Source organism: Xiphophorus hellerii, chromosome 4 (genome assembly GCF_003331165.1).
Source record: "Xiphophorus hellerii strain 12219 chromosome 4, Xiphophorus_hellerii-4.1, whole genome shotgun sequence".
Classification (NCBI taxonomy): domain Eukaryota; kingdom Metazoa; phylum Chordata; class Actinopteri; order Cyprinodontiformes; family Poeciliidae; genus Xiphophorus; species Xiphophorus hellerii.
This window is the reverse complement of record NC_045675.1, coordinates 32,074,000-32,093,169: the sequence shown is the minus strand read 5'-3', so window position 1 is coordinate 32,093,169 and position 19,170 is coordinate 32,074,000. Positions and strand designations below refer to the sequence as shown.

The 19,170-nt window shown below is 38.8% G+C and overlaps 1 protein-coding gene across 1 annotated transcript in view; it reads right to left on the bottom strand.

Moving 5' to 3' along the window:
* LOC116718043 (neural-cadherin) overlaps positions 1–19,170 on the bottom strand; it is a 322,864-nt gene that overhangs the window by 65,737 nt on the left and 237,957 nt on the right. Inside the window, exons 28-31 of the mRNA XM_032559667.1 lie at positions 14,491–14,618; positions 10,101–10,228; positions 6,781–6,904; positions 962–1,142 (exon numbers count right to left, since the gene is read on the bottom strand). Coding sequence (XP_032415558.1) covers positions 962–1,142; positions 6,781–6,904; positions 10,101–10,228; positions 14,491–14,618 — 561 coding nt within the window. The remainder of the gene's footprint in view (positions 1–961; positions 1,143–6,780; positions 6,905–10,100; positions 10,229–14,490; positions 14,619–19,170) is intronic.

The following is a 19,170-nucleotide window of genomic DNA, read 5'->3' as shown; positions in this document are numbered from 1 at the left end:
CTTTTTGAAGATTTGCAAAGATAAAAACCTAAAAAGTGCAATGTATGAGACCCCCTTCTTTCAATAACATCTATTCTTTACTTGTTCAAATCTTTACCCTTTGTGCACCTGTAGTACATCTGCCTAATGGAAAAATGACCAACAACTTCCTGCACCTTCGGGGTAAATAGTTTTCTATTTTTTGGTCTGGAAAGAAGTTCCAGTCTTCTCAGCAACAAAGATGGGAACTGGGTCACTCCCCTCATAAATGTATTCAGGCTTTTTTAATAAATGAGTGCAACCAAAATCCGCTTTTGAGTAAAAAGCGATGGATGCTTGAAATCTTATTTATAATGAAGTTATAATGAGCGGAAAAAGTGTGGCAAGTAATACATTGGCTTGTTCCTAACGTTTTCCATTTTAAGAATATTTTAATTTGTAAAAAAAAAATATCCATCTGTATCTGTGTTGAAGTGCAAAACTGGTCCCATTCTTTTAAATCTGTCTGAGGGCCCCATTAAATCCTCCCATGGACTACAGATCACAAGAAAGCCATTCTTTTAACATTTTTTTGTCAATATATGAACAGGGAATGTTTAGATCAAACTACATACATGTGTTAAAATGGTTTAGTCAAAGTCCAAATCCAGTCCATCCAGCCGGACTGCATCTGAGCTACGTGTAAAACAAGAATGAGTCACTAAACATCAAGTACTGCCATGAAAGGTGATTCAATAAAGAATTCAGTCACATGGACGAATATGAAGATATAACACAGTTTTTTATTTGACCTTTTCCCATAATATCTCAACAAAACAAAAGTTTTTGGTGGTAACTTGAAAAAAATTTGAAAAAGTTAAAGGAGTTTGACTTCTTGGCAGATGCGACGTAGTGTTTCAGGCTCTGTGACCCGCCCTAAGACCTGCTCGGTTACCGTAGAATTGCCGTATAGCTTCATGAGTCCGATAGAGATCTGGCTTACCTTCTTCACACTGCTGTCCCGTGTATCCGGCCACACACTGGCAGCTGAAGGAGCCCCACTCCCCATGACAGCGGCCGCGATGGCCGCAGGCTGGAAAGCCCATGTTGACACAGCTGCTATCAGTGGTCAGGCAGCCTGGGGAGCTGGACTGCCAGTCGGCCGGGGAGCCCAGATCATACAGCTGAACCCAGGAGATAGAAGTGAGAGGACAGAGGTGCAGGAAGAACAGAGGAAGAGATGGGAGGAGGTGAAGAAAGTGGAATGTGGGGAGAAGAAAAAAGGGGAGGGAAGAGTACAGTTTATTACAAATAAAAGATACAAGTCAGAGGGGATGTTGGATAAGAAAAAGGCAGAAAAAAGTTAAAGTGTGATGATAGGAAAAGGAAAAGTTACCAGTGATTGAGCATGGTTATAAACAGGAGACAAAACCAGTTGGCAACAACAGAGGAACGGCTGTTTGAGAAGCAAAACGCACGGAGATCCAAGCAGCTCCACAGCTATAGGGAGAGACAAAGTTCTTTAAAGCAGCAAAAGTCAAGCAAAGTGAAAGGGAAAACTGAAGAAGGGCTGCAGAATGTGCCGAAGGACATTCACTAAGGGTTCCCTCATTTCCACTCTCATCTTCCTCCCTTGTTCTCTTTACACTCTCACTCTTTCTCTCTCTCTCTCTCTCTCTCTCTCTCCATCTTCTCCTGCAGTGATGAAACTGAAGGCAGAGCCGATCCTCTGATGGAAAACCTGCATGACCAGCTGCATACGGTGCTGAAAGGACTGGGGGAGCTCTGAATACTTAAACACGGCTCCTTTGACTATCCTGTATTCTGTGCAGCCTTTTTGTGCTGCGGAGAACATGCAGGAATGCAAACGAGTATAAACTGACTGAGCGGTGCTGTCAGGGAACCGCTGGCCTCCAGCAAAGCGGAGCATCCTATTGGTTCCTCCTTTTTTAAAAACGGCAGGGTTTGTGCGGATCCAGCTGAGGACTAAGAGCTGAAGCCCAAACATTCCCAAACAGCAAGAGAGAGAGAGATTCCCATCTCTGCATGCAATTTGATCATGCATCGGTATAACGACTGAGGAAGAATCTGAACAAAACACTCAAGTGCCAAAGTTCACCTGCCTGAGCACAAATTGTGAAGCGTGGCTTCAGCAGAGAGGAATGTCAGTCTCTCAAATAGACGACTGCAGGCGGCCCTATTTGGTGAGATTAATGTCAGGTGCTGGGTATAAACATGTCAGCGCTCAGAAAGAGAGAAAAATACGCTGAGAACCAAAATCCAAAGCCAAAGTATTTTAGTGTGTTGTGCTGTGAGCAATGTGTCACCTATCATGTGTCAAATAATCCATTTTAATGCATTTAAAGAAGCACTTGATCTCATCTATCATGGATATTTTTTTAATAAATCAAAGGTACTGCATTTCACTAGCAATACTGGTGACGGTAGGGAGTCCAAATTAAGAAGAACAGCAGTGGTGGACTAAAAAGTTAGTCACACTAGCCCTGAAGCACTAATCATAAATATTAGTTAGCTAATGCTAAACGTCAACTATGCTGATTACCTTCATATGACAAAAGCAAAAAGATGTCCTACAACATAGCGATAAAGACTGCAATCCCAGAGCACCATTTTTTTTTATTTTAATATTATAATTTACAGGTACTATAAAGCCCTTGGATATTGTAGTTTTTTGTTTACATGTTGTTTTTTGAATGTATATTTTATTTTATTCCTGTATGTTTCATATTTTAAGTAAAGTTAATTTGTGAAAAAAGAGAGAATGTGAGGACAGGAAACAAAACTGATTCCTGTCAGTTTTGTTTCCTGACAGGAAAACAAAACTGACAGTTTTGTTTCCTGACCCATCCCTGAAGCCAGAGCTAAAATATAACGACCATTCAAAATTTATTTGTGTGTTAGGTCAAAGTTCAGACCTAAAAAAACTGTAGAAAGATTTAAAATGGACATTTAGATTTTATCTTTGTCCTATTTGACTGAGCTGGAGTTATTTTGAAAATGAAAGGCAAATGCTTCTGTCTCAATATGAAAAACTGGTAAGAGTCAAAAAACCGAAAGCACCGTTTGATATCTAGGATTAATTGGAATGTATGTGTGATTGAATTCAGTTTATTTTCTTGTAAATTTCCTCAAGACATTTTTTGTGAATTTGTGTTATATAAATAAGCTGAACAGGAACTGAACTGAAGTGAGTTGTAATTTAAGACAAAGGTGAACTTAAAAGTTTTAAACATTAGGGACATTTGTTGCACTTTTTGGTCTTATACCACACTTTCTAAATATTTATTTGTAAAACAATGAAAACCACTTTGTATTGATCTTTTACACAAACTCCCACCAGTCCTGTTGTGGTTGAGGTTTGTGGTTGTAATGTGACAAAATGGGGGAAGTCAATACTTCTGCAGTGCAGAGTAACGTAAAGCATTGGCAACACCCCGATAACGCGCTTCGTAAAAAACGACCCCACGTGTTGTTACTGCAGGTCAAACGTTTCTGCAGAGCAACGCAAAGCTGCTCGCACTCAGAAAGTCATTACCCCAACTGTTGCAAGTGAAAAGCTCCAACCTAAAAATGGAGTGACAGACGTGTCAAAACCAGAGAAAAACTTAGTGCAGAAATCTAAATGTGAGGGCTGAGAGGAGACAGACAAGCTGGGAAATGACAGGATGAGGATAGAGAGATTTAAAAGCAGACAATAGCGAATGACAGCCAGAGGGAAGAGGCGAGGCTCTGGAATAGAAACATAATTATGAAAGACAGGAAAAAATAAAATAAATAAATAATCTTTTTTTTTTTCCCTTCACCAGACTTCTACCTCAGAGCGGTAACCTCTCCTCACTGCTTCCTGCTGTTGTTTTTAAAGTGTTTAATGGCGCTGACACGGTGCTGTGAGGGTTAAGAACAGGTATGTGCTAATATCCACGTGAACTACCTTCATCTCTTCACAGGCACTTACATCCTGGTTGAAACAGACCATGTTGCTATGGCAATGGAAGTGAAACGTTAACACATTCAGTAAAAAAAATAAATAAAGTAAAAGGGCATCAAAGGAGAAAGCATAAAATACCTGAAGCATACAGTGCTGAAGCATGTCCATCAACGTTATTAATCATCAAAACGCCCACTCTTCCCTCTCTTTGGAGGTTTATTATCTTTGCGTCCGCCCACATATACCGTGCAGATTTCTCTCATTAGCACACAGTTTTTGAACATACTCTTGCTTTATCTCTGGCTAAGGTAAATCCCAGTAGAGCCAAGCCTTCAGTTCTTCACAATAATAAACATAAACAGCCATGGAAAAGTGTTTGCCCCCAACAGATTTTATTTCATTAAAGTGTCTTTGTGAGTAAGCTGATATGATTGCCATCAAGTACTTGCTACATCGTTCATATTCACTGTTGAGGAATTTTGACCTATCCCTATTTAATTTTTTTTTTTTTTTTTGCACAATTATTTGAATTTAAAACCTGTTTCAGGTTATGCTGCAGCATTGCAACCAGATTTAAGTGTAGACTTTAACTATACCACTTTAAAACAAACAAACCATAAAGCAAATCTAAAGAGAACAGAAATTTTCATGAGTCACTTAGGCATGAACCTGATGGCTGTCCTGCTGCATGACCCATTTATGCTTCAGCTTAGGGTCCTAAACTGATGATCAGTCATGTTCCTCTAGAACATGTGTCAAACTCAAGGCCCGTGGGCCAAATCCGGCCCGCCGTAGCTTTTTATGTGGCCCTCTAGATTCTAGACTAAACACTGCATGTGCTTAAATATTATGTTTTCAATCAAATCAATGTAGTTTTTATCTGTTTACTGCCAAATTATATCAATCAGTCCCTCCAGTGTTTTGAGAATTATCATGAAAATTCACACAAAATCAACAAATCCCCACACTTTTTTGTGCTAATACATAATTTGCAGATTATGTATGCCTCAGTGTTAATTGATGTCAGATTATAGACCATAATCTACACATCGAATAATAAAAAGTCGCATTTATTGTTATAAATAAGAGCAAATATTGTAAATATTTCCAAATTGGTACCACAAACACTTTGATCTTTATTACAAAAATCACAAAAAGAATCACGGAATCCTGGAGGGACTGGAAAGATGTTCAATAATATTATTTAATTTTAAGAATTAATTGATATTTTAACAGTTTGTGTATGGATTTTATCAATACATTATGGCACAACAGGCCCTTTTAGAGCATTCATGATCTTGATCTGGCCCAAAACGAAAATGAGTTTGACACCGCTTCTCTAGAAACTGCTGCACCAATCAATCGATCAATCAGCTGTCCAATCGATTGGCCCCCGATTTTCTAAATTTTGGATCATACATAAATGTGAAGCCGAACCTATTTCTATTTGAAAAGCTACAAAGCTGCTGAACTTGGACGTTTTCTTTTTGCACTACATGGAAAACAAAAACTCTTTGCACTTTATTGGTGGTTGAAGTTGTTTTTGTCAGTTTGTCCGTTGTCAGTTTTGTTTGTTTAAAAATGTGTAATATGAAAGTCTAAAGGAAACAATTTTTTTGTTTAGTTTGGTAATTATTAATAAACAAGCCATCAATTATTATATTTGGGAGTGCTATCTCAGCTAAAGCAACTTGTATTGTGTTGAGCATTGTTCAGAGTTTTACAGTAAAATAATATTGGACCATGGAAAGTATATAATTAACTGGCTGTTTTATAACCTCCAGTCTCAGTTATAAAACAAAATTTGGTATCGGCCAAAATATTAATCAGCTTTAGTAAGATCAGCGATCGGTGATTGGCCAGGAATCTGAAATCAGTGCATCCATAACTTTTGCTAAAACAAAAAATTCATGTTCCCACCAGTTCCATGTTTTCTCCATTCATGGACGATGGTTCTCACTTTGGTTCTCTGGAGTCCAAAAGCCTTTCAGATGGGCTTTGGAATGGTGGATGTCAATGACTGTCTTTCTTAATTTTTTTAGATAAAGCATACTTAGCCTACTTCATGTGTCTGACAGGTCCTCTATACTCTTGTGTTTATTACTCTCTAGATGAGACAGCTGTCAGGTCTGCATGCGATTAGGAAAACTAAACCAGAAAAAATAGCAAATCACTTGAAACTCTGGTTATGGTTGTCTGATAATATTTCGAGTTAGCTAAAACATTTAATAAGCAAGGAGAAAAATAATCTGTAAGAGAACAATTCATTTTTTACAGCACTGTATCACTTATGCCACATTTTTTCACACCCAGCAATTTGTTAAAACACCTGTAATTTTATGCTAACAGTTTTACATCGAAAAGAGCAAATAGCATCTCCATCTCATGGATACTGTTCACCATGCTAAGAAAAAAATGTCATATTTCAAAGTCTACAAATTCACAGGCAAATTTCCTACCAGAGCCATCTGCTCTTGCAGAAACGACTCGGGTTTAGGCAGGGCTGGGTTTGGACTGTCACGCTTTGAGCGTAAAGTCCAACATTTTATAACAGCAACCTAGCAGGAGAAGGTTGAAGAGAGCGCTGGCCAGGAGTGCCAAGGCTGATATTCCATTTCAGAGGGTGTGTGTGTGTGTGTAGTGTAGTGTCTGAAAAGACTTTGAGGTTCCAGTTAAAAGCTTAAAACCCTCTCTAACATGGCACAAGGGCACTGGGAATGTTGAAACGTGTTATTAATGCATTTATCAGCTGGAGTGCAGGTGTGAGTTTGGGTTTGCTTTCCTGCTGATGTCTAAGTGGTTTGTTTGGTCATAGGGGTGTGTGTGTGTGTGTGTGGGTGTGTGTGTGTGGATAACAGGCAGTATGCTGTTACCTTGCTGTCCACAATGAGGTTGCGGATGCAGCCGGTGAAGTGTTTGTGCTGAAGCTGAGGGTAGATGTAGGGAATGTCCTCGTTCACACCTCCGAGCTGGAGAACTTGACTCGTGTTTAGGTGTCTGAAAAACAAAACAAAAGGAAAACACACACAGGCATATGAACACGTAATGACCAGCACCGTTAGAACACAGCATTCTGAATGCAGGCAGTGTTTGGGACCGACGTGTGTGTGTGATATTTAAGAGTGCAAAACAAAATGGAGTTGTGTAAAAACAGAACAATAAAATATAATCCCAATATCTGTAGTATTTATGTTGCTTCAGTTTTTAGTCCTTAAATTCTAAATCGATGTTATTCTATTTATTTTATAAAAACATTTTAAAAAAACTATTTTTTTTCTGCCATGCTAATATAAGGAATAAATTTCCCATGTGCTGCATGTTAGTGTTAGCTAACTATGAATCCAACTGTAAAGTCTGTAAATTCTTTAAATGGGCTTTTTAATTAGCATAGAATCAAAAGGGAAAATGATCAGGGTGGCTCAGTTGGTAGAGTGTGTACCATGAACAAAGGACATCGTTCTCAATGCGGTTGTCCTGGGTTTTATTAGCACTCTTGAGTTATTTGCTGCCTGTCTTCCTCCTCTCTCCACTTTATTTCCTGCCAATTTACTGTTCAGTAGAGGCCATGCGCACCAAACTATCTTTAAGAAAATTGTCAAGATTCAAATTAGACATCTTGAGCTCATAATGAAGGTGCTTTAGACCTCTGCACCACTCATTCCATACATCCTGCATCTCTCCAGGACTGTTTTAATTGTTCACTGTATCCATCAGGTTTAATGACCTGTACGATGATAAGATAAGCATACATTAGACCAGGTTTGTATTCCTTTAATTTTATGGGATAGATTTTCAGCTGCTGGGGGATTCACAATGTGCTGGCTGGCTTACATAGAGAGAATGGCCACTAGGGGAATGGAGGCTGCTGGTACAGCACACCAAAAGACGTTAGAAATATTAAAACATCATCAGGCAAGAAATTAAGTTTGATGAGAAGAACATCTTCCTGGCTGTTTAGAGGCCTCCTGTCTGTCAGGCAGGACTTACAACTGGGATGTCTTTGAACTGACTCAAATACCTACATTGTCATGTTTTACTCTGATGTTTGGTTTGATTCTAGCCAAGTTAGGTGTGTCTCCTCTGTGTGTCTCATTACAGCAGGCGTGAACATGGGAGAGCTGTGAGCAGGAGTTGTGGTCGACGCTCAGCTGATGTCATTTTGCCTGTCTGCTCTTGGGCGACCAGTTAGGAAATTTCTTAGTATATTAGTTTGTTGTGGGTTACCCCATCCAGTTGACGCTGTAGGGTTTGGACCATGTAGTTATCCATTTTCAGCTCACCATCTCGCCAAATGCTACGGTCTAATCGCAGATTCTGCAGGACAATCAACAAACGCAGTCTGCTGCTAATCAAACGGCTTGCGCTCAATACCCTGCTAGGTCCGACTCATATCACCTCTTAGGTGGATCCAGAAAACAAGGAGGAACCACAGAGGAGCTGCAAATTGGGACAAATCTGGTCTGGGCTGACTTGGGTTGAGCCAGTTAAAGCTGAGCTTTTGGAGAAAAAGTTTATAGTTTGGTCAGTTGGGATTCCTTCATTGGTTTTGACAAGATGCTACATGTTATAATGTTTCAAAGCTGTTAAAATTGAATTTTATTTTAAATACAAAAATAAAAGAAATGACAAAAAAACCTGACCACCAATGTAAAAAAAAATCAAAACAAACAAATAGATACAAAAGAGTTTAAAAGAAAATTTGAAGGGATTGTTTGATGCCAGGATAAAGAGTATTTTATATAATACTAGATTCGTGTGGGTATAATAAATACTTTATTTTAATAGAATATGAGTGCAGAGCATTAAGATGGTAAACACTATCAGATAAATCCTCACATGAAGAAAATACAACCAATCAAGTGTAAGTGATCAAATATTTATCTGCAAGTGAAGGAACCTGTACACAAAAACCTTTTGATAGCATACCAACTCAACCGTTGAAATTTTTGTTGCTGACTCAGCAAGTCTTTACTCTTCTCAACAGTAAGAACTTCAGGAAAATTTAACAATTCAGAAATCACTGATCTGCGAAGCTGAGAAAGACCCGAATAATTGTAGGTAAATCACTTGCTGCTGGCAGTTCTAAATGATTAAGCCATTTCCAACTAGCTAGGAGTTCATCATTCTGCAGAGAGACATTCAGTTCAGTTGTCAGTGTTATCAGCAGTAAGTAAACAAGAAGAAGATTAACATTCATGTACTTCATTAGCAAGCTTAGTAAGGCGCAATCAAATGTTGCATTATGGAGAAAGTACTTGGCTAATCATTAGCAACCAAGCAGGAAATGCTCCACCATCATGTATCCTACCATGTACAAAAAAAACCCCAAAAACTGGTCAGCATCTATACTTTTGTACACTATTAAGTCTACAGTGTAGGGGGAAATGTCATTTACGACACAGTAGAGTAAATCAGGTGGTGTGAATTCAGGCAAAGTTGATGATTTGATCAAATCAACAAACACATAAGGAGAGAGAAGAAATGGGTTGGTTTCTAATCTAGCTATTTCCAAGTTTTGTAAATACAACTGTCTATGAGCCCCAACTAGCTGTGCTACTTCCACAGACAATACGCTCAACTTGAAAAAGTAAAAACCATTACTGGCAAAAACACCTTAGGAAAACAATTGTATTTGCTCTATTCAATACTCCTGTCCCTCACTTCTGACGTCTGTCATGGTGTCTCTATGTGATAAGGGTCTGTAAAATACAGCTAACGTTAAATGTACTATTAGCAAGGTGTCCAACAGCAGGAGCTCAACCCAAGTTGGGTCAGAGCAGGCCAACATGAATGAATTAAAATAGACATGATGACATGTTGTGTCATCATGGTCCAGTTAAAGTTGGGACAGCAACCCAACTGACAATTATGGCACAATTTTGAGAACTGTGCGTAAATAATTTCCCACTAAAACCTTCACTAAAACCCACAGTAAATAAGTTGGAGATGGAACACAAACTCATGTAAGGCACTTAGCTTTTCACAAACCTCTCCATTCTGGTTTAGTATTGGGTGAATAAACAATAAACAGTGACACAATGCAGTATTGAGCATTGTCATATGCCTGATGTTATATGTACCTATTGTTTTGACCTTTTGATGACTCTCGAATGCGTCTCTGAATGTAAAACATTAGATTCCAGAGTGCCTCTAAATGCTCCTCCGCTTGGAAAATGAGACATGTATTGTGTACCTGTCAGTGTTGGGTGTAACACCCGTCACTTCACAGGAGGAGTGGTCCTCAGTGGTCAACCAGCTGCCCAGACCCTCCATTTCCATCACTGCCGCTCCTGAACATCGGTCCAAGGTGAAACGTACTTCCTGGGGAGGAAACAAATCAGGGTTACGTTCGTGGGAAACAATCACATCAAAAGCAAACAAAACCTGTTTTTCTCTGCATCTTAATGAATGGAATTACAGTTGCTTTCTTGTGGTCTATTAGTATTACTATCATCATGGGAGCAGTGACTCATTTGTTTCTGCACTGCTTACTTCAAGGCTACCTGCTGGCTCTTATGCTAGTCGTAACACAGCAGACACAACTGCTCGTCATCCACAAGTGAATCTGTGTTGTTCTAAAATATACAGATCAAAGGTTAAAATACCATTTATTGTTGTTGCAATAACTTACTGAGCATCTTATTAAATGATGACGGTACGTAAGGTGGTTCTACAATGTATTGACTCAATGAAAGCTGAATGCAATTCCATAAAATGCTTATTTTGAATTATTATCATTTCCTTCCATCACACAAAATCCTATGAAAATCTCATCGAATTTGTAGTAGAATGTGAAAAAGTTCAAGGGGTATCAGTGGATCACTGGCACGGCTCACCAGAGCGATTTGATTGTTTGGAAGCATTTTTTTACAGTTTGTTGCCACATTTTCCTCCCATACTAAAGCGCAGTGGTGGCAAAATAATAGCACTCAGGGCTTTGGCTGCTGAAATCTGCCGAAAACAGCCGTGCCCTCGCTGCTTCTGATCTCAAGCTGTCAAATCTCCAGCCTGGATAAGCTTCTGCTGACTATCCAGGACAAGTGAATAGATTCATATTTGATTTCAAATAACCGCCATGCAGATTAGTCCCAGTTGCAGCAACAATAGCGTCTCAAACCCGTTTAGCCTTCACACTGTTCGGAATATTGCTGTCCTTTGGAGCTAAATATTTTGTGTAAACACACATATTGATGTGAGACTGACCTGAAATATTTATTTTTATAAATAAATAAAAAAATATCAGTTCAAAAGATGCACTGAAACCTGTAAGTTATGAAGAATAAATATATATTTTTTAAATTAGTAATGGATGCAAATTTAATACCTATATTAATGGTTGAGTGGTGGACTAAGGTCTAGGTTTTCAACTCAGAAATCTATTTATCAGGCCGGTGGTTGGTTTTCTTTCCCTCCTTCATTTCCACTGAATCTACCATGAAAAAAACATTATTTAGGTGGATATTAGGCAGGTAGGACTTTTGTTTTTACCTTGAATCCTAGGACTGGAACTTGGATAATTGGAGGGTGGTAAGTATTTTAGATTCTTAAGTTAATTCATTTGATTAGGACAGTGCACATTAATCAGCGTTATCACAATTCATGATAGTGTAAATATTCAGGAATTAGCACAATAAATACATTTCATCCTTTGTCCTAAGACAAGTAAGCACACAAAAAACAAACACCTCACTATACAACTCACAGGACAGAACACAGTACACATAGTTCTATTAAACGAATAAACAAAAGAAATCATTTACACATAAATTAATCAACCAATAGAAACAGTACAAAAACTGGTTACAAGAAATTATGAATGGATATATAACTGGTTAGCTTGAGTTTCCTTTTAAAAATTGGCTGTCACTGCAGTTTTGTAAAATTATGAAATGAGATGACAATGAAATCAGTCATTTCCATTCATTCACACATTCATACGCTGATGGTGGCTCTGCCAGGCTGCCATTTCACGCCATCGGCCCTTCTCACCAACACCAGCAGGAAAAGGTGGGTGAAGTGTCTTGCCCAAAGACACAACAACAGAGGTGGATTTAGTGGGAATCAAACCAGCAACCCACCAATGCAGACAAAAAAAAAAAAAAAACTACCTCATTCTAGTGCCATTATATCAAAAAATGAGTTTTTGAAAATTGTTTCCAATGAGCAAATTTATTTTTGAAATTTCAAAATGCTCAATTTTAAGGTTAAAAGAAAAGCAGCTATTGGCTTAGCTGGACTGTGAGGTGGAGCAACTAAAGCCTTTCCTCTGGCTGCATCCCCCAGAAAGCTGTGCAGTTCTGAATTGGAGTTCAGTGAAATGATCACCATATTATTGGACATATTTTCTATTGATACTGATTCCGTTTTTCTCACGATTAATATTTTTATTGCCCTGCTCTAGTGAGGCATTTATTTTCTATCTCTCTCACACATGCAGTAACTCTCCTGAACAAGCTGGAGACTTTACATAAACAGCTAGTAGGGTGGCTCTCTTAGTGCCAGCAGATCTGGTTAGTTTACGTAACCAGATCCGTAGAGCCCAAGTTAGATTAAAGGTTTGGAGAACAAAAGTTCAGAGGGATAAAGTTTCAAAGACACATAATGGAGCCCTGCCTATTGTTAGTCCTCCTATCTGTACTGAACTGCAAACCTCTATAAGGTGAGGTGAGGATGTTAGGATGAAAGGAGGCAGACATGAGTCCAGTCCATCTGCTCCCTATGCTTAAACTAAGACAGAAAAGCTCAAAGTTGTCAGGCTGAGTTATATCAAAGCATCCAAAAATATAATATCCAAAAGTCTTGTTGATATGTCAGAGGGAGGAATAAAACTCTGAATCCTTGGAGGTGAAAAGCTTCAGGCAGATCTCAGTCAAATAAAGATGAGCCTAATTTAGTTAATTTGTTTCACTTTAAATTGTCAAAGGAGGCTGTTGTAACCATCCATCTCACTTTTACAGCAATTATCTGCCTTTGTGCCGTACAGTTCAGACAGCTTCATAACAGTAAATCACTCCCATCTACCTTGTTTGGATGGAAATAATTAGGCTTGCAAGAAGCAAAATTATTATGTGAACTAGTCATATGTAGGTAATGTAGCTGTAATGGTGCCCTAAAAGCATTTCTTTTCCCTTTTCTTTAGTTCTTCAGATTACTCAGATTGGCTCAACAGGAACCATCAGAATTTATTATATTTTTTAAGGACAGAATAAAATTGGAATAACAACAAAATAATAAAACTTTACTCATAAATATCTAGACTTAGACTACGAAAGACACTGAGATAGCTCAACTAAGAACATATAGATTGTCTTTAACAAGTGGTATCACCGCTGCATTACTGTTGTCATAGTTCCCTTTTTGTTGATTCAGTTTTTGCTTTTAAAGAAGTTTCACATTATGATTTCATTTGATAAGAGAGAAAAAATCTGTCCAATCCCACTTAGCTTGAGGTGAAAATACAACAAGTCTCCTCATGAAATCATAAACTACCTCCATTTTTTGAGGCAATTTAACTGATTTCTTGAGTCTACAAGTGAGGGAATAATAAGACCTGGGTGTAAAATGTTACAACAATACCTATCTTATCATAATGTGGCTGAAAGTGCTCAAAAAAGCAAATTACGCCCCAATCTAAAGAAAATGAAGAACAGATGAGAAACTAATTACTTTGCATCTATCAGTCTGGAATGGGTTATAAAGATATTGGTACAGGTGTGTACCATTAATCACAAATGGAAGAAAAATGAAAGAGCGGTGAACCTTCCCAGATGTGACCAGTCTACCAAAAATACTACAGATGTGCATTTATAACAGCTCATCCAGGAGGTCACAACAGAACCCAGAATAACTGCCACAGCACTGCAGACTGGTCCAAAAACCTCTTCGGGAGTTTCCACACCTGGTAGTCCAGTACAATCTGTTCAGCCGGTGACTAAAACATCAATATTTGTGAAAGCGGGTGTGGTTCTCTTTCACACTGCACTGTGTCAAACTAACCAAACTAATCGAAAAAAACTGTTCCCCTCCTCACCTGTGATGGCGCTGCACCAACAACCACTGAAGGGAACAACATGTAAATGTCAGAAGACGAGTGCAAGCCTTCTCCCTTGACTGAATAAAATCATTATTGAAGATGAGCTGTCTTTTTACATTTGTATGATTTAAACATCTGTTTTAGCAAACATGTAAGTGTGACATCAAGCAAAAACAGAAGAAAACTGTAATCTGGCATGTACATTTTCATAACACTGCATATTCCAGATGGATTAAGCTTTAAATGACTCTTTAAGCATCTTCAGTGAGCAAAGAAACACTCTCAACGCTCAACATCCCATCATAAATATACAATTACAAAAGTCAAACGCTGAGGGCCGAACGGACTGGACGTCAGGCTACTCACATGGACGGAATTTTAAGTGTTATCCATCCCATATTAAATGGATAAAATATAAACATTGCATACAGGAATATTTCTTTAAGATCTGTTTGGTGGAACATCTGCAGCCGTACAGCACAGAGTGCAGCTAACACCTGCAGGTTATATGCTAAACAACTGCCAGCCTGTGTTAAATGAAGTGTCTCACCTTGCTGTTGCTACGGACGTCCAGCCGATGCCAGCGCCTGTCTGCCACGTTGATGTTCCCTGGCAGCTGTAGCACAAGCGTGCCAGAGCCATGGTTGATTTTCAAGGTTGGGGTCCCGTCTATTAGCTCTGGATGGGGAAAGAAAGAAGAAGTGTGGGAGAAGAGTGTGAGACCTGCTGTATGACCAGTTTAAGGTTTCCTGCCATCTTCATCTGAAACGCATGGCAACGTACCGCATATTAAAAACGCCACAAAGCAGGCTAAACTGTATATATTTGCTCAATGAAGATTATTTTCTAAAAGCAGGTTGGGATGTGTTTTTTCCCCCTTCATAACAGTCAACGAACATCACACAAAAGTTATTGCATTCTATTTTCTGACTTACTCAAATGGGAAATTAAAAGTTAATGAACTGGTTAAGATAGCTGGTGTGCTTTGCACCTTATGTAAATAACTATAAGAACGCATTTGTACCAACCCACATTGGCAATCCATCATTGTGCAGACTGAACTCCAAAAGTTCAAGTGGGAAATGACAATTACCCCAAACCATCTTGAAATGTTGTGTTTAAGTCCATTATTTATGCAGAGCATTTTGCCCTGGGTTAGGTGGAACAAAGTTGCAATGTGCCAGGCAAAAACAAGCAAACAAAAAAAAAACTGTCATCCTCTACCAGGAAATATTTCAGATGATGTTGCCAGGAGTTATACATTTAGCATTGTTTTTATATGTTGTACACATATTATCACATTTCTGGCACAACTTCAGTATCATTATAGATAAAAAGATCGAGAAGATACTTTTAGAGTAAAGGTATTGGAGACGTATTATGAATAACCTTAGTAGATATGCAAACATCTGTACAGGTGTTGGGGGTTCTGGTGTTAATTACCTTTTTAACAGCTAGCATCTCCAAATCTAACAAACAGGATGCAATAGTGCATCCCCCCCTTAAGAACCACTAAAGAAAATGACTCAAAAGCCTCTAAAGAAGATGCTGAGTGCAGCTTCCTTCTTCATGAAAGGTAAACATAAATGTAGCAGTGTCAGATTTTAGCAGTTGGAGGATTTCTCTACTCTTTGGCAAAGACCACGAGCCATTTCTCTTGCTCCCACTAGACTCATTTGCTTCAGTTGTATTTACCGAAAATGCCCTGCACTAGTTCGCTTCCACATTTTGGAGTGTTTTATTATGTGTTTGACATTAACATTTGATTTCAAACCGCACCAGAGTTCACTTCAACGAAGCAGAGACCAAGGTTTTTTAGGACCAGAGTTTGCTGTTTTTTTTTTTTTTTTTATCAACGTCAGAGTTCGATTATGCATTCCCACCTCCCCAAACAAACTAAACTTTCTCTACAAGCAAACTAGAATTCGATTGAAGGGAACTAAACAGGGCTGGTGTGATCCGTAGCACTCAGATACCTCAACAATAATACCTTTCTGTTGCTCCTGCTTTGAGAATTGACGGTGGATGAATTACTATCAACTCAACGCCAGTTATGAGCAATCGAGGGAAATCCCAGGGTGGGATAACGCTGTCCACCAGAATTATTGCCATTAACTCTTCCTCGCAGGACTTCACTTAAAGTTCTGAAATGAGAACTAAGTGTAAAACCTGGTAATTCTACTGACGTTTCTGGAGAGAATATGTCTGGAATTATGTCTCATGCCAATGCTGAAGCACGTCCTGCTTTTCAATTAAAAATATTATCCTGTCACAGCGTGAGTCCAGCAGTTCATTGTTTCTAATTTTCCCCATGGCTAGCCTGAAGCTATACTCACACAGGTCCAGTGCCAAAATTAGGGATTCACTTTGCACCTAAAGCATTTGCTACTGGGTGTCAATTAAAAAAAAAAAAAAGAAGAATAAACCAAATCCCTTTTGGCTCTCTTGCAGTTCCAGCTAAAAATATGTTGGTTTCAGTCCAGATTAAAAAAGCTCCATAATGAGTTTTGCTAACTCAGACATTCTAACTCATTCGGACTGAATGCACCGGTGAGCTGAAGCTGGAAGTCACAGGAGTCGGCCAATGCTCTAATCTCTTGTTGCTGCTTAAACGTCTCTGCACTTTGGGCTTCAGCTGAAGACCCCGATTCTCCATCTTCTCACTGCGTCGGCTCTGGGCGATCGTCAATGTCGCCGGTTGTGTTACAACCTGTCTTGTTTAAATGTACAGTAACATATTTTGGCTTGAATGAGCTTTAATTCCTGTGAAAACAAAATAGAAAACGGGTTTTAACAAGTTTTGTATTTTATTACACAGGAAAGTTTCTTGTTTTAACAAGATACTTTGACACTATTCCTGAAATTATTTTCCCAGCTCTGACATATATAACACTTAAGCTAATTAACACTTCCTTTTTGAACTAATCTTGAAGAAGTTACAAAAAACTGCTATGATATCTTACCACAGCCTTTAAAATGTAAAATAGCTAAAAATGTTTCCTACTTGGCCAAATGGATTTGAGAATATCGCTAAAATTACAACAGTTTGAAAATTACAATTGAAATTCATCTTCTGTTTTGTTATACTACAGTCAATACAAGAGACTGATGGCTAACATAATCTGCCTCAGTGCTATAAATATTTAGAACTATTATTCACTTGTTACATTTAATTGACATATGAAGCCTAGGCGCAAATTCAAACTGGAAGACTCTTTTATCCCCACCGGGACCCGTTAATTGAAGCGACCTGCCCACAATCGTCGACCTATCAACGCTGGACCAAGCCACGTCACGTCCAATCACCGACCAAGTCCCAGCTGATAAGGACCTTCATTCATGGCGTCCTTCGCTCTCCAGCCGAGCTCAACCCACCACCACCCCTTCTCCTCCATTCGCCCGGTCCTGAGGCCCGCACCCTTCTTCAACCTCCACCACCAGTGCCGGGCCCCGGGGATGACGTTCCTAACAGCATCGGGGATGCTCATCTGAAGCTTATCGCTAACGCTGCGATAACCGTTATCCCCAGCCGGGGCCCGAGCGCCAAAGACTTTAAATTCTGTTTGTCAATAAACTCTTCTAATTGTCTTCTCATCTCCGTCTGAGTCTCTCCAGATTGAAATGCTGTAATGCAAATGATTAATTAAGCTACATTCTATGCAAATAGCCAAAAAAAAAAAAAGAATAAACCACCTAAACTAAATATTTCTAACATGACAAAAGTCACATAGTAAAACTATGACAATGTATTAGGGCCGTTATAGATAGAGAGAAAAAAAAGGAGTAAATTTCCACCCAAAAATGTGGATATTTTTAGATTACTCTTAGAGATTTCTGACTTTCAAAAGTTAAAAACCTTTGACTTTTAAAACTCCAAAAGTTGAACATTTTCAACAAATTAAACAAAGAAATCTTCAAGTTTTTCTACAAAATTTCTGAGATTGATCTCAAATTTTCTGTGGTTTTTCTAGTCAATGTTTTGACTTTTCAAACTCGGAAATTTCTTTGTTCTTTCCACAAAATGTCTGAGATTAATCTCAAAATTTCTGAGATTTCTCTTGCAAATTTTTGACTTTTGGAACTCAGCAATATCCTTGTTTCATCTTGAAAATTTGAGATATCAAAATATTTCAGCCTAAAACTACTCTTCTTATTTTCTATCTACAATGGCCTTAATATGCTGTCGTATAGAACTCTGTCACTAGGTGGAATTAAAGATTATTTTTTAACAAACATATTGTATAAGTTTGATTGAGTCTGTAATGTGAACCATTTTTGTGAGGAGAAATGGGTATGGCTTTTAAAAAAGAATGGTTAGCTTGACAACCGATTGTTTGGTCAAGCTAAGCACGTTGTTTTCATAATAATGTGATAATTTTCAAGGGAACTAATGATGTCCTGTATGTCTCTGTGTTGCCCTGCGACAGACTGGTGACCTGTCCAGGGTGAACCCCGCCTCTCGCCCGGAAAGTAGCTGGAGATAGGCACCGGCACCCCTCCTGACCCCATTAGGGACAAAGGGTGAACAGAAAATGGATGGATGGATGGATAGATGGAATGCTGAGGAGATTAAAATCAGAAGTGAGAGAGAGCCACAGGCTGCTGTAAGAACCAAACGGAAGACAGGAGAAAAATAAGAAGAGGAATGGATGAAAGGTGCAGCAACAACCTGTGGACAAGGTGACAGAAGAGGAAAGAGAGGATTGATTTAGAGGAAGCATGAGTTAGCACTAAATTTGGGAAAAGGTCAATTGGTGATAAGAAGCAGGAACCTGAGAGGCGAAACAAAACTGAGAGATGGACTAAAACAGACAGAGCAGTTCAAACAGAGGAGCTGTCGGAGCAGAGCTGGGAGTACAAACATATTCCCCTCTACAGGAAGCAGAAGCCAGATTTTTTCATGGACTGCTGAGCTACTGTGTGTTGTTGGCTAACGATCGACACAGTTTAACAAGTGCTTCATTCGCTAAATCAGGCCTTTATGTGCAGCGATTCATCAGTATTCAGTTCCACCTCAAATGACTGCAGTTGTCACAGTATTAAAGGAAACACAACACCTGGGAGCAGGTGCTAATTTGTAGCAACAAAGCCGTTTCTAGGTAAGGTAAAGCTTTTCTTTACCGAAACATTCACAACATTTCTGAAAGAAAACTAGCAGGAAAACATAGAAACTGGGAAAAAGTCACTTATTGGTCTGGTAACAGTCTAAATAAACCAGATTTATTAAAAT